Source organism: Musca vetustissima, unplaced genomic scaffold (genome assembly GCF_032173495.1).
Source record: "Musca vetustissima isolate MV318-11 ecotype Yass unplaced genomic scaffold, APGP_CSIRO_Mvet_v1 utg9415, whole genome shotgun sequence".
NCBI classification, from domain to species: domain Eukaryota; kingdom Metazoa; phylum Arthropoda; class Insecta; order Diptera; family Muscidae; genus Musca; species Musca vetustissima.
In genome coordinates this window covers 55,547-81,358 of record NW_026877414.1, presented here as the reverse complement: position 1 = coordinate 81,358, position 25,812 = coordinate 55,547, and the positions used below count along the sequence as shown (strand labels likewise).

Below are 25,812 nucleotides of genomic sequence, written 5' to 3'. Positions count from 1 at the left end.
GTAATTTCTTTGTACGGCATTGCCAGATGCAATTTTTTACATTTTTTTTGGCGGGCTACTATCTATTTTCTTCTGGGCGCCTGGTATTTTTGTGAAATTTGCACAAAAAATGTCTACAACCAGGTGAATAAAAAATTGTGACGTCATCACACAAATTATGTCGCATGCGTAGGGGCATTTAAGCTTACCATATTTGTTGTATCCGTAAATAAAAACAAGTAGTATTTGTAGTAAATTAATAATTCTTTATTTTTTATTCTATATTCTATATTTTTATTCTATATACTATATTCTATTTGGACTATATTCTACTGTAATCCTTCCTTGTGGAATTTGATGATTGGGAGATGAGTATAGAGATGGCTGACTGATTTAACGATTCATCAACGCCCAGACGAAACGGCTTTAGATAGAATCTTGAAATTTTGGGTGAGGGTCATTCTTGGTCCAAAGGTGACAGATAAGGCTGGGTTTTAGGAAATTCGCACTAGAACGGTACAAAAAGTACTCAATGTGATGATGATGATTTGTATTTGGCGAACCGGTAGAGCTAGAATTCATACATTTTAAATGAGGGTCATGGAGTGTAGAATAGATATATCAAAGGGTTTTTTTTTTTGAACATTCGAACTATAAGTATGCGAAAAGTACTAAATTTAGTACAATTTCGTAGCATGTAAATGAATAGAGCTAAAAACTAGAAATTTGGAATGCAAATTAAGGTTGAGAAGCAGGGTCGATATAAGGAGCTGGCTTTGGAAGCGTGTACTTATGTATACGAAAAGTAATATATGGTACTATATTCGGTACAAATTTGAATTTGGAGATACAAATCGAGTTGGAATCTTGAAAATTTAAATTAACATTATTGTCAAAGTGTAGGATTGGGATATATACGTAGTTTTGGAATTTTTTTTACTTATGTGTACGAAGAGTACTAAATCGTACTATAATTGGTACAATTTGGATTTGGGAGAACCGATAGAGCTGGAACAATTCAATTTGGAGCCAGGATCACTGTTGAGGTGTAGGATTATGGTATGTGGAGAATTTCGAAAATTCGTACTAATGTGTACTATATGGTACCAAATTTGGATTTGGGTGAACCGATAGAGCTGGAAGCTTTATATTTGGAGTTAGGATCATTGTTGGGGTAGAATTTAGCTATTTAGGAAATTTTTGAAATTCCTACTAATGTGAACTAAATTTTGTACAATTTAAATTTTGAGTGAACCAATTGAGCTGGGAACCTTGAAATTTGGAAATAAGGTTACTGTTAGAGTGCAGGACTGGGGTATGGATGTAAATTTGGAAATTCATACATATGGGTACTAAATTTGGTACAATATGAATTTTTGGTGAACTGATAGAGCTAGAATCCTGCAATGTGGAGTTACGATCATTGTTGGTAGTAGTATTGAGCTATGTAGAAAGTTTTGGAAATTCGTACTAATGTGTACTAAATGGAGCTGGAATATTTAAATTTGACGTTAGAATCACTATTGTGTTTGGCTTTGTAGTAAGTTTTTGAAATTCGTGCTAATGTGTACTAAATTTGGCACAAATTAAATTTTTGTTGAACCAATACAGCTGGAATTCTGAAATTTGGCCTTAGTGTTAATGTTGGGATGTAGGATTGGGCTACGTAGAATATTTTGGACATTTATACTAATGTGCACTAAATGGTACCAAATTTGGATTTGGGTGAACCGGTAGAGCTGGAATCTTGAAATTTGATGGTAGGATCACTGTTGGAATGTAGGATTGGACTTTGTAGGAAGTTCTGGAACTTCATACTTATGTGTACTAAATTTTGTACAATTTAAAATTTGAGTGATCCAATACAGCAGGAATCCTAAAATTTGGAGTTAGGGTTACTGTTAGGGTATTGGATTAGAATATGTAGAAAGTTTTGGAAATTTATACCAATGTGTACAAAATGGTACCAAATAAGGATTTGAGTGAACCGATAGAGCTGGAATCTTGAAATTCGATGGTAGGATAACTGTTGGAATGTAGGATAGGACTTTGTAGGAAGTTGGTACTAATGTGTACTAAATTTTGTACAATTTAAATTTTGAGTGAACAGTTGGAGTGTAGTATTGGTCTATGTAAGAAGTTTTGGAAATTTGTACTAATGTGTACAAAATAGTACCAAATGTGGATTTGAGTGAACCGATAGAGCTAGAATCTTGAAATTTGAAGTTAGGATTACTGTTGGGGTATAGGATTGGGCTATGTTGGAAGTTTTTGAAATGTCTAGTAATGTGAACTAAATGGGACTAAGTTTGGATTAAAAGCTAACCGATAGAGCCGGAATCCTCAAAATTGAGTAATAAGATTTCCATTGGAAGGTATGGCAATTTATATTAATGTTTTCTAACTGGTACTTAATTTTGATTTGGGTGAAGCTATATTTGAAATTTGGAAATTTTACACGAGTACAAAGGGTAACAAATTACAAAAAATTCAGTATAGAGCTAAATTTCTTTTGCGACCAGAATTGACGTGTAGGGTTGAGATATGGAGGTAGTGTTGGAAAAAAGTACTATGAGAAAACGTAGGTACTAAATGATTCCAGAAGTGTTAATAATGTTTGGTATTGAGTTGTTAATACTTCCCACATTCGCTAACGAAGTAGTGTAATAAATTTGGTACAGTTTCGATTTGGGTAAACCAATAGTTCTGGAACAATGAAATTGGGAAAACAATTTAACTATGGGATTGTATGATGAATGCAGTTATTGAAATTTGAACTTAAGTGTACTAAATGGTACTAAAAATGATATAATTTGGTGAACCGATAGAGCGATAGAATTCTGAACGTTGTTGGAGTGTAGAATAGGGGTTTGTAGAAAGTTCGTACTTATGTGTACTAAATTTGGTACAATTTTGAATTGGGCAAACCGATAGGACAATATAAAATTGGACTTTCAATGTTAGGTTTTCAGATCCCATGCTTCTTTGGAACAAATTCGTTGCAGACAGTTTGGAGTCGATATACAAATGTCCGTCCATCCGTCTGTGTGTCTGACTGATGCGCATGACAACTCTCGAAGGGTGTAACCGATTTCATGCAAACCTTGTATATCGCATTTTTTTTTTGCTAATCTTTATAATATGATGATGCAAATTAATATTGTAATATCTTGCGAACGGACTACCCGATATCAACCAATTTATTAACCATGCTTGTATAATTTTGTAAAATGGGACATATCGGTTCATTCCTATTTTGAGTACCTCTCACACAAAGTGTCAACATTTTGAGAACTATCACATGAAGCGAGCGGAATATCCTTAAATGCAGTAAATTAATATCAGCTAGTCGAGATATGATATGATCGGTATACTTATACATGAGTGTACGACCAATATTTCTCGGCCTTACAAACTCTTGGACCCTTACAAAATAGTTGTGTAGTTTATAATTATTATGATTATCTGTAGAAGTTCATCGTAACAATGACCGCAAAATACATAAACTAGAATATCCTGTAAATATGAACTGAAAGCCATCCTTTGAATGCGGCTATTATTTCCAAAGACACATTTCAAATTCTCCGTTAAATTGTGTCCTTTATATACTTCCAAATATAGAGGGTGCTTTTTAAAGGATAATTTTCAAGCCACAAACCAATCCAATGAATGCAAAAGCTCTCTATCTCAACTTCTCCCTCATACAACATGTTTGCCACAAAACCAATTGGAAAGCTACAACAACAACAAAATACAGAACCTTTCCCTTTCAATCATACCAGCATGTCATCCACCATCATACCACCAACTCATTTTAAGGACCAACCAACAAAGCTCACACACTGACACGTACCAACAACCAAACAAACCAACAACATAAAACGAGAGGACACAACGAACGACACACAACCATTTCGTCGTATGCCGGGTGGTGTGCTAGTAGTTCAGTGTGTTGCCTATGGGTTGATACACTCGAAACGTTGTCCTTGCTGCTGCCGGTATTGGTTACGCTGCTCACTGGCTTACTCTCACTCTCGTAGAGAGGGAAATTAAAGCGGCATTCCATACCTCGTGTTTGTTGCTGCCACTATCGTGGTTAGTGTTACTACTGCCGCTGTCGTTGGTGTTGCTGCTGCTAATAGCGTCATTGTTGTTGCTGTTGTTAATGGTGGTATGGCATTGCGTGTGTGTGTTGTTTCTGTTTCTGATTAAATGAGCCGAACGGAGTCAGAGTCAGTAGCAAGGACTCACTTAAAGTGCTCACATCACCGTTTTGTGTGACATTCACAACGCAACGCGACGATTTAAATTTGAAATTTATTTCATTCTTTAATTTTTTGTGAATAGATTTAAGGACACATTAAATCTAGAAAAAGAAACAACAAAAACCAATTCAATTGGTTTGAACAATTTACGAACAGCCGAATCCTGTGGTCATTAATTTGCTTAGCAAATCGAAATTAAATTCCTAAATTCTTTCAAAAAAGACAAAATTAAATTGAATCTTCAGCAACCACTTCGTTTTATGTGTGTTTGTCATACACGACGTGGCTGTGGTCGTGGTCGTTCATTTTTAGATTTGTTTTACTAGTGTTAGTGGCGTGGCCTGACTTGGCGTGGAACTATTCTAAACTATTCAGAATTTGCTAAAAAAAAGAATTCAAAGCCAAGCCTTTTCTTTTGTGAAAAAAGTGAAATCTGTGAATTTTTAAATTTCAGAATTAATTCTGAATATCAATTTTTTGTGTTTTTTACGGTTTTAATTAAACGGCCTCAAAATTAACTACTCAAAGTATCATCATAACGCTATGTCGTTATCCGCCATAGCAAAGGTAAGTAGTAGCCCATACCCTAAATTCCATAACCCCACCTCATCTTCTATATAGAATATAGAATTTTTCCAAATCGTCGTCAAACATCGGAAACCGGAACTTGAATTTTGTTGCTGGCCCACAAACCTCCCCAAAAAAGTTTCAATGCTAAACGCCATTAGATGTGTGGTGTGGTCATGGTCTTGAATCAGATGGTTGGAGTTGCTATGTCGGTTTTTTATGCCTCCTCTTCATCTTCTGCTGCTGCTTATTTTTTCCCCAAGGATTGATTGGCTTTGTACTTTGAACTCTAATCCAACTAGCGACCACTGCGCATGCCTGGCAAAAAAAATGGAATTCAAATACATTTCGCAACTCATACTCTCGTTCGCAGCACATTGTAGTTGATTTTTTTTTTTTTTTTTGCAAATTTCCAGAGTTACCAAATATTATTGTTTTGTTTTTTATCCTTGTGGGATTATTTAGAAAAAGTTATGAACTGGGATGAGAGTTCCACGAAAGCTTTTCACACAGGAAGTTCTTGCTTAGCTATTTTTAGGATTTGATATTAAAACTTTTATGTTGCTAACTAACAGTTTTTGGGGGAAATAATCCCCAAAGATAAGTGAGGAGGATTAGGGTTTTAATATCCGGAATATATAGGGTTTTTTTTTCATGTTAAACTTTAAAACAAATAGTTTTAGATTATTGATCAATGCATAGTTTTATGCAATTTTATGTATACAACGAATTTAAGGAAATGTCTTTACTTCGTAAATTTTTAGCTAAGCTATGCGAAACTAAACACAAACTAACAATATGAATCGAATGAAAATGTCCAAAATGCTCTTCGGAACTTCTCCAGAAATTTGGCAAGTTTTATAAGTAAATTCTAAAAAGTATACCAGTTTGTTTTAATAGACAGTGGGGAAATGAAGAAATTCTCCTGGACATCATTCATTTAAATTGTAACTCGAAAACGGTTGTACCTATCGGTTTCAAAAAATGTGTAGGTAATCATTTTGGTCGATTTTTTTTTTAATTTATTCGACGTTTTTATTAATTTTTATAATTCTATTTACCATTTTCAAAATTGCCAATGCTTCCCGACAAAAACAAAATTATTTTCTAAAATATTATTTTTAATTTTAAGAAGGTACAAATTGCACAAAGTCTGTCAAACTCAACGTTCTCTAATTTAAAGCTACCAAAATCGGTTATTTGGTACAGCTCCCTTATATAGTTAAAAAGTAAATGATGCACAAAAGTCCTAAAGTTAGGGTGATTGATACGAAATTTTTTGAAGTTAGTATAACCTACTGTGTGGAAAATTTCGGTTCAGATTTAGATAAAGCTCCCATGTATATTTTCGTCCGATTGTAAGTAAGTAGTGCTCCAAGGACCCAAAATTTAGCATCGAAGTCCCAAAATATGATCTATTGCCACAAAAATTTTGAGGAACGCACTGAAGTTTATGTGGGCCTTACGTGTATTTACGTGTTTAATTCGATGTCAATGTCCTTCAAAAATGCGAGTGGTGAAGGCTATCAGATAGTCCGCCCGTCCAACTTTACTACTTACCTTATTGCTTTTTTTGTAAGAATTATTGAGATCATACTGTATCATAGTAATACCCTAGAGCCCCGAGTTGATTCATTAAAAGTTGTCGAAAAACGCTACGCAAATAAAATCCCAAATTTTCGGATCATCCGATCCTTTATACCCTCCACCATGTTGTGGAAATTAAAAATATCCATAACCGATCAGGATTTTTAGGAGAAAATTAAATAACAAATTTCTTAGATATAATACCTTCAACATACCAAAACTGACGCGTGACGTTTGGAAAATTTGTCAGCAATCCTCAAAATACAGAACAGTGGGGTTACATATGACGGATATACCACAATGGGGACCAATATTGACAATTTTAGATTATGAGATTCGGTTGAAAAACGTGTGCAATATTCCCAAAATACCGAATATTGGGGGTACCGTTGTATGGGTCTTCACCAAAACGCCGATATATCGAATGTACAACACCAAGCAGCCAAGGAGTGCTAGCTATGTCTGTTCGAAATTTGTATACTCTCCACCATAGTATGGAGGGTATTAGTTTTGTTTGTAACGCATCGGAACAATCATTTCCGACCCTATAAAGTATATATATATATTCTTGATCAGCGTAAAATTCTATGACGGTTAAAGCATGTTCGTCTGTTGTAATCACTCTAGCGTCTAAACGAATTGAGATAGATCTCAATTATAAATATAGGTCCATTTTTTCGGATAGCCCCCATATAAGTGTACCCCAAATTTTCGATATTTTGGGGTTCATAACTGAATTCACTGAAATTTTGTACATTGCGTTCTTATTGGGTACAAAATTACTCCACTAAAAATAATAAATATAGGTCCACTTTTTCTGGTAGTCATCATATAACGGTTCCCCCAAATTTTCGGTATTTTGGGGGTTCTGATCGTATTTTTCGACCGAATTGACTGCAATTGAGTACTTCGAGTTCTTATTAGATAGCAAATCTCCCCACTAAAAGTTATAAATATAGGTTCATTTTTTCGGGTAGCCCCCATATAAGGGTACCCTCCAATTTTCGGTATTTTAGGGTTCTTGAACGCGTTTTTCAATCAAATTCTTTGTAATGTGGTTTTTTTTTGTAGTCGTATATGGTTACAAACCTCCCTCCCAAAAATGAATAATATTCGCCCCAATTTAGGGGTAGTCTTCATATAACCCCCTTTTTTATATTAAAATAGTTATCTGATTTGTTCCACGTTTTGAGTTGGGTTCTAGGACTTTAGGAAGAAGTTATTGTGATGCAGAAATTTTAGTTTCGAATTGAGCTATATCAGTACTCAATTAAGCATAGCACCTCATATAATGATAACTTCAAATGTTCGGTAATTCTTATACGATGTCATCAATATTCGTCCCGCTTATGATATCGTCTCCAGGGAGGTACTCATACACATTTTTTTGCAATGACAAATTTCACATTGAACCAGCTGGTTCCACACAACTCCCGAAATAAAAGCTGGGTACGTGGTGATGGCCTTATATAATTGTGCCCTCTAAATTGCAGAATTTTGGGAATATTCCACCCTTATCGCCAATATCAGCCCACTTTTTCTTGTTTTTAGGAAAAATCTCCATTAAAAATTGCTGAAATTTTTATTTGGTGTACATTATGGTTTACACAAATCGGTTTGTAAAAATGTCGGTATATGTTCACTTTTGGGTATGTTCCCTATATAGGGTACCCAAAGTTCGGCCCGGCCGAACTATATGCTTTTTTCACTTGTTTTAACTTAGTTTGCGGTTAAAAAGATCAAAAGTTAATTTTTGTTCAAGGTCAATAATCCTAGTTCATACGAGATCTAGACATGCATTCTTTCTAATTCCGTTGGAATTTTCGGGTTCGGATTCGGATAAAGATTTTTCTTTAATTATAAGAAACATTTTGTAAATTGTTTTGTTCACTTTAAATTAGATATACCTCCCATATATAGTTTCGTCTGATTTAATGGTATACCCAACGCACAGTTTGATGTAAGTAAAGTTTTGTTGAAATCGGTTTAGATTTAGATATAGCTCCCAAAGCTTCGTTTGATTTTATGTGAGTGGTACTTCCAATTTTTTTACGATTAAGACGAAATTTGGCAGAACGTGTCAAATTAACTAAGATATAGTGTGTTAAGTTTAATTGGAATAGGATTAGATATATATTTCCGATTTTAATAAAAGGGTGAGTTTGCTCCTAGCGAGATGAAATTGTGGACAGCGCACTGTGCTGCGGCATACTAAATGGTGTATACCACAGTTGCTCAATTAGGCCCTGATTTATATATAGCTCCCATACATGATAGTGCTTGATTTCATACAAGTGGTACACCAAATCTGTCTGCCCGCTTGACGTGCAATTTTTCATAGATGGCGGTATATATATATATATCGATGTAAATCACATATTTAATTTCGCCCGATTTCATTTCAGTGGTCCTCCAACGATGCTATGTATGTTCTATCTACAATATATTGTATGTACCCAAAGTGGTGAGGGTACCATATAGTCGGCGGCGTCCGACTTTTGAACTTTCCTTAGTGGTTGGTTAATTTGTTTGTCGTGCTAAAAAATTAAACTTGTAAGCGCTATTGTGAGCTGCCAGAAATATTAATTGCAGACCTCGACTCATCTCCTCGCAAACGTTCACCACTTACAAATATAATTAGAATTTCCTAAAAAAAAATAAATTTGTCCTATACTACATACAAATTCAAACTTTAGCAGTGTCATAACATAAAGATCCGCACACACTACTTTAAAAACTTCCATTTCATTTACTTTTATTTCCATAGTGGTATCAAACGCTATTCTTTGACATCATTAATGTAGACACAAGCATCGATGAGTGTACATGAGTACATTTCCGACGAATCGATTTGCAAAATTTTTGAGCTAATCTAGAACAACCAAAAAATCGAAATAGCTGATTTTTTTATCAGACCTCTATACGTCAAAATGTGTAATTTTCACATACAAGTCCGAGTCAAAAGTTGACTAATGGACATCAAAGCAGCCATTACAATATTTTCTTCCCCGGGTAAAATTCGTGATATTCGGGTCATAGGTGTAATCACAATGGAAAGACGGACAGACACACATAGCTAGGACATCTCCGATCGTTAAGATATAACGAATTACTTAAATACAATATTTATTAAAAATGCCGGTATGAGGTTGAGTGTGTACTAATGTATTATAGGTGGTTTAAGATATGTGGAAATAAATGGGGATTATTGAGATAATTTTTGTTGAAAAAAAACGATATAAAATTTAAAGAAGCATTGATTTTTTGAAATGAAAAATAATTTTAGAACTAAATGCTCTAGTTCGAATTACTTAAATACATTATTTAATTCCCTAATCAAACTATGTATCGTTTAAGTAATTCGAACTAGAGCATTTAGTTCTGAAATTATTTTTCATTTCAAAAAATCAAGGCTTCTATAAATTTTATATCTTTTTTTTTCTTCGAAAATTATCTCAATAATCCCCATTTATTTCCCCATATTTTAAAGCAACCAATAATACATTAGTACACACTCATCCTCATACCGGCTTTTTTAATCTAAATTATCCTTTTTGTACAAATTCCCACTCTCTACTTTTTATAACTACATTATTCTCCCTTTTTTCACTCTCCCATTTATTTTGTTATTCTCATCCCCTCTAACTCTCAAAACCACCACTTACTCATAACCCCCTCCTCCTCTACCACTATCACGAAATATGAGCTTTTTCCAACAAAGCTCACTCATCCTTTGACTCTCCGTACAAATAGCCCTGCAACATGAAATACATAACTCACGTAAATTCATATCCTTGTCCCAGTGTGTTGTGCTGTTGTTGTTGTCAAATGTCCTTGGTTCTTGGGTTCTATAGAATTTCTAGCATATCCAACCCGCACAAAACTTAAACACTGTGTATGAGTGAGTGTTCTACCTTTGCTTCGCTCTTGTCTCTCGAAATACATTTCTCAGTTAAGGTCCTGCTGCGAAAATAAAAGAACTTCCGTGTTCGTTGAAATTCGTTTTGTTTGGTGCCTTCGATTGAGCAAAGAACGATTGGTTGGTTGCTGAAATGTCCTTGAATGTTACGTTGACTCAAAAAACAGAGAAACAGAAAAAAAGAAACAAACAAACAAACATCTGAACTCTAGTTAGCTGGTAAATTGTGAAATGTAATAATTCTTCCTTTTTTACATGCCCCCTTTTTGTGTGTGTGTCTGTGTTTGCTTGTATTACTTTTTTTTTGTTTACTTTGCATATTTTTCTTTTGCTTCTTGTTCTTCCCCACTCGTTTTTGTTGACTTTGCTTTCGCTATTTTGCCTTGATGTAGGTTCGTTGACCCGACCTTGGAATGCGACATACTTTAAGAGGGACTTTAACAGGATAACAGCAACTGTTGTACAATGCCAGAGCACAAAATGCTACAACAAGGATCCGTTCAAGGCGAGCGAGGTTCAATAACCTCTGTGGGAAATTGACTTTAATACATTTGAGGGGGTTTTTCTTTCATTTCGTCGGTTGTTACCAAGCGCAATTTTTCCTTGGGTGAAATTCGTTTCGTTGTAGGCTCGTCAAACAGTTTATTTTGTTAGAATAATTTATTCTCTTGACAAAGTTCGGGGTTTTTTGTGTGTAATATCTATTGTCAAGTATGTGTACATGTATGTGTGTGTTTGTGGGTAATTTTTGTGGCAAATTTAAATTTTGCACGTATGTATGTGTTGCCTTTAAGACCAAATGGTATCTTGCAATTTTTGCAACACCATCAACAGATAAATAATTGTTACTGCAACAACAATAAACAACCACAATAGGAATTAGGGTGCCTTTTGAGGTAAATGACCCATTAAGTTATTCAACGGGGGCATTGACCAGTTCAGGGATGACATGAAAATGTATTCAGTAACTAGAATAATGCAATTTAACTTTCGTAGATATTATGTGATAAACACAAAAATAAAGGGGGGAAATATTTCAATTTGTTTTCTTAGAAAGACAATAGTAGGATCTACAGAAGAGGATTGTTACAAAGTCTAACCTATTATGCTTCGAGATTAAATTTTTGTTTTGTTCAGAAAATAGTCTTTAAAATGTCAAAAAGTCTGGGGGAGGTGGGGGTAGGACACAAGGGAAAATTGTTATAAGCTGAACGTAAATACTTAACATTTTTAACTGAGATTCATACAATAGGAATCGAGGTTCATACAATTAGAATTGGATTTAAAAATGGCCAGTCGGCCAGAATTTTGAAAGGATTAGTAAATTTGGAGCAGTGTTTTCATATCGTATTATTTCGTTATATTAAGTTTGAACATGTACATCGGTTCGCTCTTCTAATACCTTAACCACAAAGGTCAACCTTTTGAAAAATTGCAAATGACATAAGAAGCGAATGGAGTGCCAGCTTTTATCCAAATTTTGGACTTTGCACTATATTTACCAAACCTAGGTGGAGTCAGAAGATGCAAACAATGGACTACCCCTCTTCCACAAAGTATCAATATTTTGACAATTTTCAAACCCAGTATTAAGCGAATGGATTATTTGATTTGAATCAAACTTAACGCAAGCCGCATTTAGAAGATAAGGTGTATCGGTTATTCCTCTGGCACCTCCTCCAAAAAATGGTAAACATCTTACTGAAAATTAAAATTATAATATCAAATTTAAGATAACATTTTAATATTTTATCTAATCCTATATAAAGTTTGTAGATGGGGCTTATTGATTCACTTCTTCTACTAGCTGCCTCACAAAGAGTTATAATTAAAAAAAAAAAATAAATAAAATTGAAAACCTCATATGAATCTGACGTAATATTTTTACCAAGCGTAGATCTAGTCCAATGACAAAAACTTTAAATTCAGTAGATCCATTATCACTAGAAAGGAGTGTCCGAATTGATACCAACATTGCACATCGTAATATTTTTACAAAAAATATATCATATCCGATTATGGTTCCCATCGTTCTACACCTTATGGGACCTTCACACAGGGTCAAATTTTAAAAACGTGTACATTTCATAGGAAGCGAATGACGTGTCCAATTTGATCCACTCATTATACATTGTAATATTGTATCAACACTACATTAAATCTAAAGAAAGAATCTATAGGGTAATTCCTCTCCAAATGCCTTATTATTTATACTAACCAGAAGTCTAGTCGTTCATTTCACCATTCAAAATGTGACAATTTTGAAAATGTCTATATTTAAAACACTAGTGAGCGAAGCAGTATATTCGGACGGGGCCAATTATAATATACCCTATACAAGTAACACTGAGATCTATGTTTCTATGGAGCTCTATTCCGAGCCTGGGCTACATTTCGCGTTATTTGTACCCTATTGGCTGATTAGAGTTCAACAGCTCCTCTACGGCATGGTTTCCGAATCATGTAATCCCGGAGTAAAAAATTACTCCCTAAGATTTAAATTTTGTTATTTCACATAAATAAGTTTTGGTTCATTCGGCCATTCATATTACTTGGTATGATCGCCTCTACCATGGAAAATTTGTGATTTTCGGCTTGTAATTATGGCGTCTATATAACCAGACAAAAATAATGTTTTCGGTCCATTCAATTTCCGAAATATCATCAGATCATCATCGAAAATTAACTTTGATCACAACCAGCATTTTATGGAAAATTTTCTAGTCATCAGCGGTAGATACAAACAAAATTAGAATACGTTGACACTTATAAGTATTTAAGTATAAATACCACTCCTCTTGGATATGGCATCAACTTCTCGGGTGTATGTCATTCAGGAGTATATAAATATTCACCGACCTTCATCAAAACAGTCAAGCTTATTGTATGGCCCAACCGCTATCTCTGCGTAAAATTACATGATGTTCGGGTCATAATTGTGGCTTATAGAGCGACCAGAAGAAATGGCAAAAATAAAGTCTTTGGTCCATTTAATACCCTAATATATATCCTACATGCAGTGAGTGTGTTCGTGAAAATTGCAGATAGACACATATTTTTAGATCGAGATATGACGATCGGTATACTAAGAGGTGGGTCTAAGACCAATATTTCGCGACTTTACAAACTCTTGGTGTCACACAAAGCTATAATGGGGTATACAAATAGCTTAGAAAAATCAGGATAAGATATATAAGAAAATATATATCTTGTGGTAACACCGACAAAACTTTTTACTTGTTTTCCTCAAAATATTGACTTTTGCATACCCCAATTTTCGGACTTCATCAAAGTTTGGTAGGAATTCTATTGGGTGAAATTTTAATATCCAATCGAATTATCTATGAGACCCATGTCAAATGTTCCGACATTACATAATTGAATAAACATTTTCTGAAGCGGATTTGGTCCAAAGATGAGGCATATTCCAGAACGTATCAAAGGTAGAGGGTATAAAAAACAAGCAAGCAAAAATGGTGCCTCTTATTGACTTTCTCTCCACCAATAATTTTATTATTTATTCTGGGATATTCTTCAATTCATTAAGGATCCGCTACGAAAATGGCCAGGTTTGATCGGTGCAGTTCCAGACATCTCTTCACGATTAACTAGAAATTCCGAATTGGAAATAGATATTAGCCACAGTATTAATTTTAAATTTTACTCACAAAGATATTATTTCACTATTCTGGATGTGTATTTTGGATCACCATACTGCTAAATAACTACTTCCGATTTTTTTACGAAACGTATGTAAATTTAGGTATTGCAAAAAAAAAAATACAATAATTAAGACGAAAATTTCCAAACCGCACCGACATAAGTCTAGAATGAGTTGTCTTAAGTTTTGCACAAATCGTATCGGATTTAGATATTGCTGTAATCTATTATTTCGACCGATTTATCTAAATGGTGCACGAATTATCTAAGGTTTGTTCGGCTAAGAAGGAATTAGGGTTGTAAGTTTTCTTAAAATCGCGTCAAATACAGATATAGCTGATGAAGACGAAATTTTGCCCATTGTAGAACGAGGTGATTTAAGTATCTAATAGGTCTTGCGTATGTATACCCAAAGTGGTATAGGGTAGCCATACCCGATTTTTTTCCTTACCTTCGGTAAACCGTATAATTTATGTTTTGTAGCAAGCTCGTTATAAACGTATTAAAATAAATGAAAACTGCAAATTGGGACCGAATACTTAGTTTGATATAAAAAAAGTTCGCAATATCCGTAGTTCGCTAAAAGAGTAAAAAAAACTTCGCGATCAAGAAATGTGTTCACTATAGAGAAAGTTCGTTATAACTGGTGTTCGTTATAAACGTACTCGACTGTAGTTTTATATACCTATATTTTGTCTGATTTCATGTCAGTGTTCGTCCAAAGATGCTATTTTTTTATTTTATCGACAGGTTATTATACACATACATCCAAAATTATTAGAAAAGGACGTGTGTTGCCGGCCCCGTCCGACATTTGAACATTTCTTTCAGGTTTTAATTTAAAATAACAGATTTTTCTTCATTGTTTAATGTAAAATGTTCACATACTTTAAGGCGTTCATGAACATCTCCACACAACGGAACATAAAATAGTGAGAAACAGCTGATATTCTACCACAATATTATCAATAAACTACGAATAGACTAACAAAAGAGAACATAAGCTAAGTCAATTGTAAACAATGAAAATCATATGATGGACACTACTCTGGACAGAATTGGTAGTATCGGTTGTATGTTTCATTTGCAACAGATACTAATGCAAGACAAATTTTGGAGTGTTAGAAGAATACATTTTGGTATTAAAATTTCAGATATGGTAGGGTACATTTTACAATTTTTCGTTGACAAAGGCGAAAATGCTAGCCAAGCGGTTAGCATTTCGATTGCAATTATGTGCAATTTTGGTTTCGTAGATTCCGTTCAGGAATTTTTCATATTAAAGATGAACTTCACACAGGTAGACCGGTCGTCGAAAATGTCGATAAAATCGGTTAATAATCGAAGTTGACCGGAATGTTAGCAGTCGTAACATTGCACGGGAGTTACAAATCGACCATGAAACTGTTTTAAACCATTTACAAGTTACCAGAAACGCCAGAATTTGTTCCACCAGAACAACGCTAGGCCACACACATCTACAGTGACACGCCAAAAACTTCGAAAGAATTTTTTTTAAATGGCAACAAATCATACAACAAAAAACCGCGCATATTTAGCCCAAATCGGATGTTCCCAAGCATGTTAAATTAAATAACGAATTTCTTTTCCCCCAACCTAATATTTTTTTAAATTAATTGTTGAAAGTAGTTTCACTTATAATACAGCTACCATAGCACTTCCGATTTGGGGAAATGCTGTCAGTACTGCATAGGGCCATCTTTCTGTACCTGAACAACCTGATATGGGAGCTGAGGGTTTGTATAAAGAAATGTTGAATAAAGGGGTGACCTGAACGTTCAGAAATTGGTATTAGTATATGAGCCGAAGACTGTCGATTTAAGGTTGTCGATCTTAAGGTTTTATCTTTAGACGAACTGAACGGAGTTTTCTATAAACGAGTTGAATAGATTTTTGATAGGTAATCTCAAGTGAGTCTCTTTATACGAGCTACAGGCCTTGAAAAAAATTTTCAAAATTATGTTTTAAAAACTCCACGACTTGGATAAAAAAAAAATATTCTTTAAAAAATCCATTTGGATAGCCTTACGAAATGCTGAATAAACAGGCGACCTGAACGATCAGAAATGAGTATTAATACACGAACCGAAGACAGTCAATTTAGACGACCTTAGGGTTGTATCTTTAGACAAACTGAACGGAGTTTTTTATAGAATGGAGTTGAATAGATTTTTTATAGGTGATCTCAAGTGAGTCTCTATATACGAGCTACAGTAAGTCTCTATAGACGATGGGAAGAAAATACCCCAAGACAAAAAGAGGTCTAAGCGAACTAAAGCTCAAATGAATCAATTTGAAAGATTTGATGGGAGTATTTATAGACGAACTGAAGATAGTCTCTATAGACAAGCTAAGGTCACTCTCCGCAGACGACCTAAAGTGAGTCGCTATAGACTAGCTGAGGTGAGGCTGTTTAGACGAGCTGAAGTGAGTCTCTATTACATAGCTAAAGTGAGGCTCTTAGACGTAGTAAAAAAGAGTATATTTAAACTAACTGAAGGAAGTCTCTATAGACGATCTGAAGGGAGTCTCTGGTTATATTTTTTCAAAATTATATTTTTCTCACCACCACTCTGTGGTACAGGGTATTATGTCTTTGTGCATATGTTTGTAACATGCAAAAGGAAACGAGATATACACATGGTTTCTTTTGAGAATATGCATAGAATCACTTTCTGAGTCGATTTATGCATGTCCGTCCGTCTGTCTGTCTGTCGATGTTAAATTATAAACAAAGTACAGGTCACATTTATAATTCGAATTGGATGAAATTTGGCATAGGTCACTTATTTGGCCCAAGGACAAACCCTATTGAAATTGGGAAAAATTGGTTCAAATTTAGATATAGCTCTATATATCTTTCGATTTGCACGAAATTTGGTACAGCGTAATGATTTAGGTCTAGAATGATGTGTGTCAAGTTTCCTGAAAATCGGTTTAGATTTGGATATAGCGGCCATATATATTTTCGTCCGATTTAAGGTAAATGGTGTACCAAAGTCCCTATATATTTTTCGATTTGCACCAAATTTGGCACAGCGTAATGAATTAGTTCTAGAATGTTGTGTGTCAAGTTTCCTGAAAATCGGTTCCGATTTGGATATAGCTCCCCTATATATTTTCGTCCGATTTAAGGTAAATGGTGTACCAAAGTCTCTATATATACTTCGATTTGCACGAAATTTGGCATAGCGTACTGAATTAAGTCTAGAACGATGAGTAGTGAGTTACGGGAAAATCGATTTAGATTTCGACAAGTTAGGATGGGCTGGAGAAAGAGGGAACATAGACATGCAATTGTTAGGATACATATGAACAATATACCCAAAGTGGTGAAGGGCATTATATAGTCGGCCCAGTCCGACTTTACTACATTCCTTACTGGTTTTTGTTTGTTTTCGTCAATTTTTCAAAAATTTACTTTTATATACGTAAAATCAGTTATTGACAGTGATTCTAGTTCGTTGCTATCCACCTATTTTATATTTCATTCAATAATGCTTCAACATATGACAAGTTATTCTACTTCGTAAACTGCATTTGTTGCATTCCGTATTTATATTTTTGTGTTTACAAAAAAAAATCACTATCTAAATTACTATTTGTTGTTGTTGTACCTCTGAATAAAAAAACAACTAGTAAAAAGCCGAACAGGTTTTTCTGATAACAAACAACTAATCAGTCAACAACTGGGGTAGAACTTTGTGGAGAACTAACCGGCGACATCATTTCGGTTAAATAAATATAAAAAAAAATCTAAAATAATTTCCATAAAAAACTTATTACCATAAAGCAACAACAACACCAACAAAATAGTTCAACATCATAGGCCGGTCAAGCGACGGCAGCACCTGTATGCTAGAAGAAAGATCAGCCACCACATCAATATCATCTGCATACATTAATCTGAAATCGTAAACAGAGAGTCATTGGACTTGAAAATCCGGATCCCTGATATTGTTTTCGTTTTATTATTTTTTTTCAATTCTGAATAAATTAGCCTGATACACGCGTTCACATAGTTGTACTTCTGCATTTGATCTGTATTTTTGTTCGAAAATAAAATAAAAAACAAGAAGTGATTAACATGAGGTTCATGGCAAATAGATTATTCATATCTCAGTTGGGAGGTGTGCTCCGGCCAGCAAACAAGTTCATTACGAAAACACCATTCAGTCCGACAAACACTTTCAACATGTCCACAACTAATACTGCTTCTCTCTCTTCCTCCGCTGTTGCTGCTGCTGGCGATGAAAAGCCAATATTGTATTCGTATTGGCGCAGTTCCTGCTCATGGCGTGTACGCATAGCCCTCAATCTCAAGGAGATTCCCTATGACATTAAGCCCATCAGTTTGATCAAGTCCGGGGGAGAGCAACACTGCAATGAATATCGTGAGGTTAATCCCATGGAACAGGTGCCAGCTTTGCAAATTGGTAAGTGTGATCAACTGAATTGAAATGTTATTTTTTTTATAAAATATTTCCATTATTTTTCCAGATGGCCACACCTTGATTGAATCCCTGGCCATTATGCACTATTTGGAAGAGACTCGCCCACAACGTCCCCTACTGCCACAAGATGTCCATAAACGTGCCAAAGTTCGTGAAATTTGTGAAATCATCTGTTCAGGCATTCAGCCCCTTCAGAATCTCATCGTTTTGATTCATGTCGGCGAGGAGAAGAAAAAGGAATGGGCCCAACATTGGATTACCCGTGGTTTCCGTGCTGTGGAAAAGGTCCTCTCCACTTCGGCTGGCAAATATTGTGTTGGCGATGAAATCTCAATGGCCGATTGTTGCTTGGTACCACAAGTGTTCAATGCTCGCAGGTAAATATGCAAATCCAGAAATTATTAAAAAAATATTTCAAAATGTTTAAAACCTTAAAAATTTATGGAGAGAAGGGGAGTGTAGAATGATCTACCGGTTTTCAGTTAAGATAATGTATTTTTATGACCGCCATATAATATATTATTCACGGCATAAACAAGATAAAAATTCATAATCTCAAATTACATACCAAGGCATAAACAGGGGTGTTATTGGTTTAAAAAATTCACGCATTGGATAGGCCTTCTCAAAAAATATTCTTTAAAAAATCCACGCCTTGGATAGGCCTTCTAAAAAATATTCTTTAAATATTTCTCAAAAATCTCAAAAATATTCTTTAAAAAATCCACGCCTTGGATAGGCCTTCTAAAAAATATTCGTTAAATATTTCTCAAAAATCTCAAAAATATTCTTTAAAAAATCCACGCCTTGGATAGGCCTTCTAAAAAATATTCTTTAAATATTTCTCAAAAATATTCTTTAAAAAATCACGCCTTGGATAGGCCTTCTAAAAATATTCTTTAAATATTTCTCAAAAATATTCTTTAAAAAATCCACACCTTAATTGGAGCCTTCTTCTAAAAAATATTCTTTAAAAAATCCACGCCTTGGTTGAGGGCTTCTCAAAAATATTCTTTAAAAAATCCACGCCTTGGTTGAGGGCTTCTCAAAAATATTCTTTAAAAAATCCACGCCTTGGTTGAGGGCTTCTCAAAAATATTCTTTAAAAAATCCACGCCTTGGTTGAGGGCTTCTCAAAAATATTCTTTAAAAAATCCACGCCTTGGTTGAGGGCTTCTCAAAAATATTCTTTAAAAAATCCACGCCTTGGTTGAGGGCTTCTCAAAAATATTGTTTAAAAAATCCACGCCTTGGTTGAGGGCTTCTCAAAAATATTCGTTAAAAAACCACGCCTTGGTTGAGGGCTTCTCAAAAATATTCTTTAAAAAATCCACGCCTTGGTTGAGGGCTTCTCAAAAATATTCTTTAAAAAATCCACGCCTTGGTTGAGGGCTTCTCAAAAATATTGTTTAAAAAATCCACGCCTTGGTTGAGGGCTTCTCAAAAATATTCTTTAAAAAATCCACGCCTTGGTTGAGGGCTTCTCAAAAATATTCTTTAAAAAATCCACGCCTTGGTTGAGGGCTTCTCAAAAATATTCTTTAAAAAATCCACGCCTTGGTTGAGGGCTTCTCAAAAATATTCTTTAAAAAATCCACGCCTTATTTGGAGCCTCGAAAAAATATTCTTTAAAAAAAATCCACGCCTTGGAAAGTGCTTCTCAAAAATATTCTTTAAAAAAATCCACGCCTTGGAAAGTGCTTGTCAAAAATATTCTTTAAAAAATCCACGCCTTGGTTGAGGGCTTCTCAAAAATATTCTTTAAAAAATCCACGCCTTATTTGGAGCCTCGAAAAAATATTCGTTAAAAAAAATCCACGCCTTGGATAGGCCGTCCCAGAAATATTCTTTAAAAAAATCCACGCCTTGGAAAGTGCTTCTCAAAAATATTCTTTAAAAAATCCACGCCTTGGATAGGCCTTTTCAAAAATATTCTTAAAAAAATCCACGCCTTGGATAGGCCTTTTCAAAAATATTCTTTAAATAATCCACGCCGTGGATAGGCCTTCTCAAAAATATTCTTTAAAAAATCCACGCCTTGGATAGGCCCTCTCAAAAATATTCTTTAAAAAAATCCACGCCTTGGATAGGCCTTCTCAAAAATATTCATTAAAAAGTTCACGCCTTATTCGGAGCCTTAGCAAAATATTCCTTAAAAAATCCACGCCTTGGATAGGCCTTCTCAAAAATATTCTTTAAAAAGTTCACGCCTTATTCGGAGCCTTAGCAAAATATTCCTTAAAAAATCCACGCCTTGGATAGGCCTTCTCAAAAATATTCTTTAAAAAATCCACGCCTTAATTGGAGTCTTCTCAAAAATATTCTTTAAAAAAATCCACGCCTTGGATAGGCCTTCTCAGAAATTTTCTTTAAAAAATCCACGCCTTGGATAGGCCTTCTCAAAAGTATTCGTTAAAAAATCCATGCCTTGGATAGGCCTTCTCAAAAATATTCTTAAAAAGTAATCCACGCCTTGCATAGGCCTTCTCAAAAATATTCTTTAAAAAATTCACGTCTTGAAAATAACATTCTAAAAATATATTTTTTCTCTTTCTTCCAGATTCCACGTTGATTTGCGCCCTTATCCAATCATTTTGCGCATCGACCGCGAATTGGAAAGTAATCCAGCATTCCGTGCTGCCCATCCATCCAACCAGCCTGACTGCCCACCGGAGTTGCCAAACAAATAGAATTTTCCGCAGCCAACTGCAAAGCGACGAAAAACGAAGAAATCATAAAAATATTTGCAGTTTTGAAAAATGAAATAAATACAAAAACAAAATTCGAAATACATGATGATAATGATGACGACGACGATGGAAGTTCAAAACAAAAAAACAAAACATTATAAGGATTATAATTTTTCTTTCAATTAAAATTTATATGATATATAATTAAAATATTTATATAAACATAAATATATAATAATAAAGTAACAGCACATGTTGTGATGATGGCAGTTGCAAACCGCGAAAAAAAAGTAGGAACGAACGTTTAATAAACGTTCATAAACAAATTTTGGAATGGATGCTAATAATACTAAACAAAACAAATTGAAACAATGATGGATTGAAATTAAAAAAATAAAATTTAAAATTATAATTTTCTTGGAAAATTAAAAAAATTAATAAACTCTTATATTACACACATATACAGTGGGTCACAAAATTTTTAAATGGAAATAAAAAATTTGAATATATTAAGATATTAAATACTTTAAAAATTTTCTATAAATAGTAAATTTTATGAACATTTACTACAAATAGCAAATTTTATATAGATTTACTATAAATAGTAAGTTTTATATAAATTTCCTATTTATAGTAATTTTTTTAACATTTACTATAAATAGCAAATTTTATATAAATTTCCTATTTATAGCAAATTTTGTCAAAATTACATTCTTTTGGACCCACTGTATTAACACACACACCCACACATATAAACATACACACATTTTAGAATTTTAGATTTTATAATTTTTATGAATTCAAAAATATATAAAAAAATAAAAACAAAAAAACTTTTCATTAACATTTTGAAAAAAAAATTAAAAATCTTACAAACACACACATACAAAACCAAAATATTACTTTGTACGAAGAGCAAAATTTAATTCAGGGATTTTTCTAAACCAAAAACAAAAAAATATATTTTTAAATAATACTCAAACCTAATGTTAATACAAATATAAAAGGCATCTTGAAATATAAAAAGAATTGAATAAAACAACAACTTCGCCAGAGAACGAATTCCATTTAACAGTAACTGAAAAAAATATATACAAATAATAATAAAGAACTACATACAAAAATACACACAAACTTTGAAAAGTACAAAATATTTTCATTACAACAAAAATAAGTTACTCCATAATTTGTAAGAATAATAATTACAATTTACTTAAAAAAAGAATTACAAATGGTACAAAAAATACACAACTTCATCTCCATCCTTTTATACTATTGATGGCTTTTGAAAGGATCTGGTATATATCTGGTATATAAAATTCTGATTACTTGTAATAAAGGGACTGACTAAAGTGGAAAATAGTCCTCCAAAATTTTACTTGAATTAAATGAATTTGTGGCCCGAAAATAGTTCAAATATGAATCTACCTACTTACGTATTAGGTCTTATATTTCAGCAAATAAAATATTCTACCTTTGAAAACCCACCCTCCATTTACATTTCAGCATTCCATATTTTTAGGACTTTTTTAATTATTTAAAAAAACAGTATGTTAAAAAAAACAATAGTTCCGTTCCAGAACCTAAAAGAATCTACTCATTTTACATATTTTCCAACTTTTTACTCGAAAACCGTTCCTCAACCCACAAAACTGGTAAAACATTGAGTCAAATTTAAGAGAGCACAAAACAAAAACAAAATGGCGTTCTCTTTGCAAACTTTTTACTCGAGAAATTTGGTCGAGTAAAAATGGTAAACAGGAATGCCTACTTCTGATTGGCTGTTATGGTGATTTTGAAGTATTGCCATCTAATTTTGGCATATTTACTAGATTTGCGTTCCCGAACTTTCAAATTATTATGTACTCTGAGAGCAATTTTGAAATATTTCCCTTTTACTAGATTTACTATTAAAAAAGTACTGGAACAGACCAAATATATAATAATTTTCATGAAGAATTATTGTCATACATACATCTGTGTAAATTTCGAACACTGTTTTCTGGAAACTGGGGTTTGACTGCAGTTTTGAGATCAGTGGATCCTAGTTACCATAAAAAAAAAATTATTTTTCTAAAAGGTTTAAACAAATTAATCGGTTTCAATTCCATTTGCTATTAAATATGATATAGAGATTTTTATCTCCCTAATAATACTAAAAATGGCGCCCAACGTAAAGTGAAATTAAATTGAAGTTGGAAAATAATTACAGATGTTTATGCTCCATCATAGTAATAGGTTATCCTACATAGAAATTAAATATATTATGCGACGCCCTCTACCCTTGGTTAAACGGATTATCAGGCATAGAAAGCTAATAGGTTTTGCAAAATTGAAATTGAATCTGCGACAATTTTTGTGCAACGTTCAGAAGTTCCGGGAACCTAGGTTTGATTTCCATACCGGCTAGGAATCGATATTTCGATATTGGAATTTTTTTCTGCGTCTATTAGTCCTCCATAGTATGGAGGGTATATTAAGTTTGTTTTTCCGTTTGTAACGCATCGAAATAAACATTTTTGACCCTATAAAATATATATATTCTTGTTCAGCGTAATGATGAGTTGAAAAGGTCCGTCCTTTTTGGCCGTCTGTATGTTGTAATCACTGTACCGGTTAAACGAATTGATATATATCACCAATATTTAGTATAGAGTTGTATTTCGTCTGTAGTCAGCTCAAGTTCGTAGATGGGATATCTCGGCTCACGTTGAGGCATACCTTCCATATAAGGGTACCTCACACTTTTTTTTAATTTGGGGCTCTTGAGCTCATTTTTGGTCCAAATTTCTTCACAAAAATTATAAAAATTGGCCAACTTTTTCTGGTAGACCCCATATTACGTCACCCCCCAATTGTCAGTGCTTTGGGTGGTTTGAGCGTATTTTTCGACTGAATTCGCTGTAATTTAGTACTTTAAGTTCTTATTTGGTAGCAACATTTCTCCACTAAAAAATTTATAAATATAGGTCTATTTTTTCGGTTAGACCCCATCCATGTAAGGGTATCTCCAATTTTCAGTATTTGTGGGTTTCTTGAGCGCATTTTAAACCCAATTCGCTAAAATTTGGTACATTGGGCTCTTATGGGGTACCAAATATAGCAAAACGAATCGAAATAGACCCATGGTTCCTTTTGAGAATATGCATAGATTCACTTTTTGAGTCCATTTATGCATGTCCGTCTATCTGTCCGTCTGTTAGTGTTAAATTATAAACAAAGTACAGGTCGCATTTATAATCCGATTTCGATGAAATTAGGTACAGCTCATTTGTTCGGCCCAAGAACGGACCCTATTGAAATTGGAGAAAATCAGCTCAGCGCATTTAATTGAGTCTAGAATGACGAGTTCTAAGTTTCGTGAAAATCGGTTGGGCTATAGATATAACTCCCATATATATCTTCGTCCGATTTGATATAAATGGTGCACCAAAGTCTTTATATATCTTTCGATTTGCATGAAATTTAGCACAGCGCATTTAATTGAGTCTAGAATGACGAGTGCTAAGTTTCGTGAAAATCTGTTTAGATTTAGATATAGCAGCCATATATATTTGCGTCCGATTATATATATATATATATATATATATATATATTGTGTACTCAAGTCCCTATATATCTTTCGATTTGCACGAAATTTAGCACAGCACATTTAATTTAGTCTAGAATAATGTTTTGGGAAAATCGGTTCAGATTTAGATATAGCTCCCATATATATTTTCATCAGATTTTATGGTAATGGTGCACCAAAGCCCCCATATTTCTTTCGATTTGTACGAAATTTGATATAGCGTACATAATTGTGTCTAGATGGATGCGTGTTAAGTTTCGTGAAAATCGGTTTAGATATATATACATCTCCCATATGTATTTTCGTCTAATTATACGTAAATGGTGCACCGAGTAGTCTACGTCTGTTCCATATACACGAGACAAAATTGTGGACGGCGCTAAGTGCTACAGCATGACAAATATGCCACTGTTGCTCAATTAGATCCAGATTTACGTACAGACATAATCTTGCTTCAGAATGGCATGTCTATGGGGTTTTGTAATAGGTTTAAATATTTATGTAAATCACACATTTAATTTCTCCCGATTCCATTTCCAAGGTCCTTTAAAGATTATATGTCTGTTTTATATTTAGGATATTTTATAAATTAGCGCCTTTTCTTGGTGAAGGGTATATATTAAAATATTTATATTTTATATTATTTTATATTAAAATAATTAACTGATTTTTTCCGGATTTTGAGAATGCACTATTTCGGCCCGCAATATGGGCCTAGGTCTCATACACCTACAGTTTGTCGGTAGTTTTAATATCAACCAGTGAGCGGAGCAATATAGTCGGTCGGGGCCGACCATACGATACCCTACACAACTACCACGGAACTCTAACTCTCTGCGAATGTTTATTCCGAGTCTGGGTAATATTTCGTGATATTTGCCCGATTAGAAGTCAACAGCACCTCTTTCTTACATTTTCGAATATTCAGTACAACCCTTCTAATTACTTATCCATATTCTCTTCACGGTGGCTTGTGTTGTGATGTTCGGATTATATTCGACTCGAAAACACACAAAAAATTAAGTTTTCGGTCCATTTCATCCAAATACTATTATCTGATCATAACCGCAAATTGTAGGCGTTGTCCTTGAGCATAACT

General features: G+C 33.9%; 1 protein-coding gene across 2 annotated transcripts; it reads left to right on the top strand.

The window, feature by feature from the left end:
• Positions 1-4,735: 4,735 nt before the first annotated feature.
• LOC133321998 (probable maleylacetoacetate isomerase 2) lies at positions 4,736-21,185 on the top strand. Of its 2 annotated transcripts, XM_061531066.1 has the most exons (4): positions 4,736-4,811; positions 18,257-18,434; positions 18,499-18,829; positions 21,013-21,185. In XM_061531066.1, exons 1-4 carry the CDS (start codon positions 4,788-4,790, stop codon positions 21,140-21,142), a joined length of 663 nt encoding a protein of 220 aa, XP_061387050.1. In that variant the 5' UTR covers positions 4,736-4,787; the 3' UTR covers positions 21,143-21,185. The 2 variants fall into 2 exon arrangements, with proteins under 2 accessions (XP_061387050.1, XP_061387048.1); XM_061531064.1 differs by lacking the exon at positions 4,736-4,811 and having other exon boundaries at positions 18,194-18,434.
• The last annotated feature ends 4,627 nt before the right edge of the window (positions 21,186-25,812 follow it).

Bases quoted from the DNA above. Each gene is read 5' to 3' on its own strand.
- LOC133321998 (XM_061531064.1), top strand. From the start codon at position 18,194: ATGTCCACAACTAATACTGCTTCTCTCTCTTCCTCCGCTGTTGCTGCT. The intron at 18,435-18,498 runs GTAAGTGTGATC...TTATTTTTCCAG, and splicing joins GGTGCCAGCTTTGCAAATTG to ATGGCCACACCTTGATTGAA. The intron at 18,830-21,012 runs GTAAATATGCAA...TCTTTCTTCCAG, and splicing joins CAAGTGTTCAATGCTCGCAG to ATTCCACGTTGATTTGCGCC.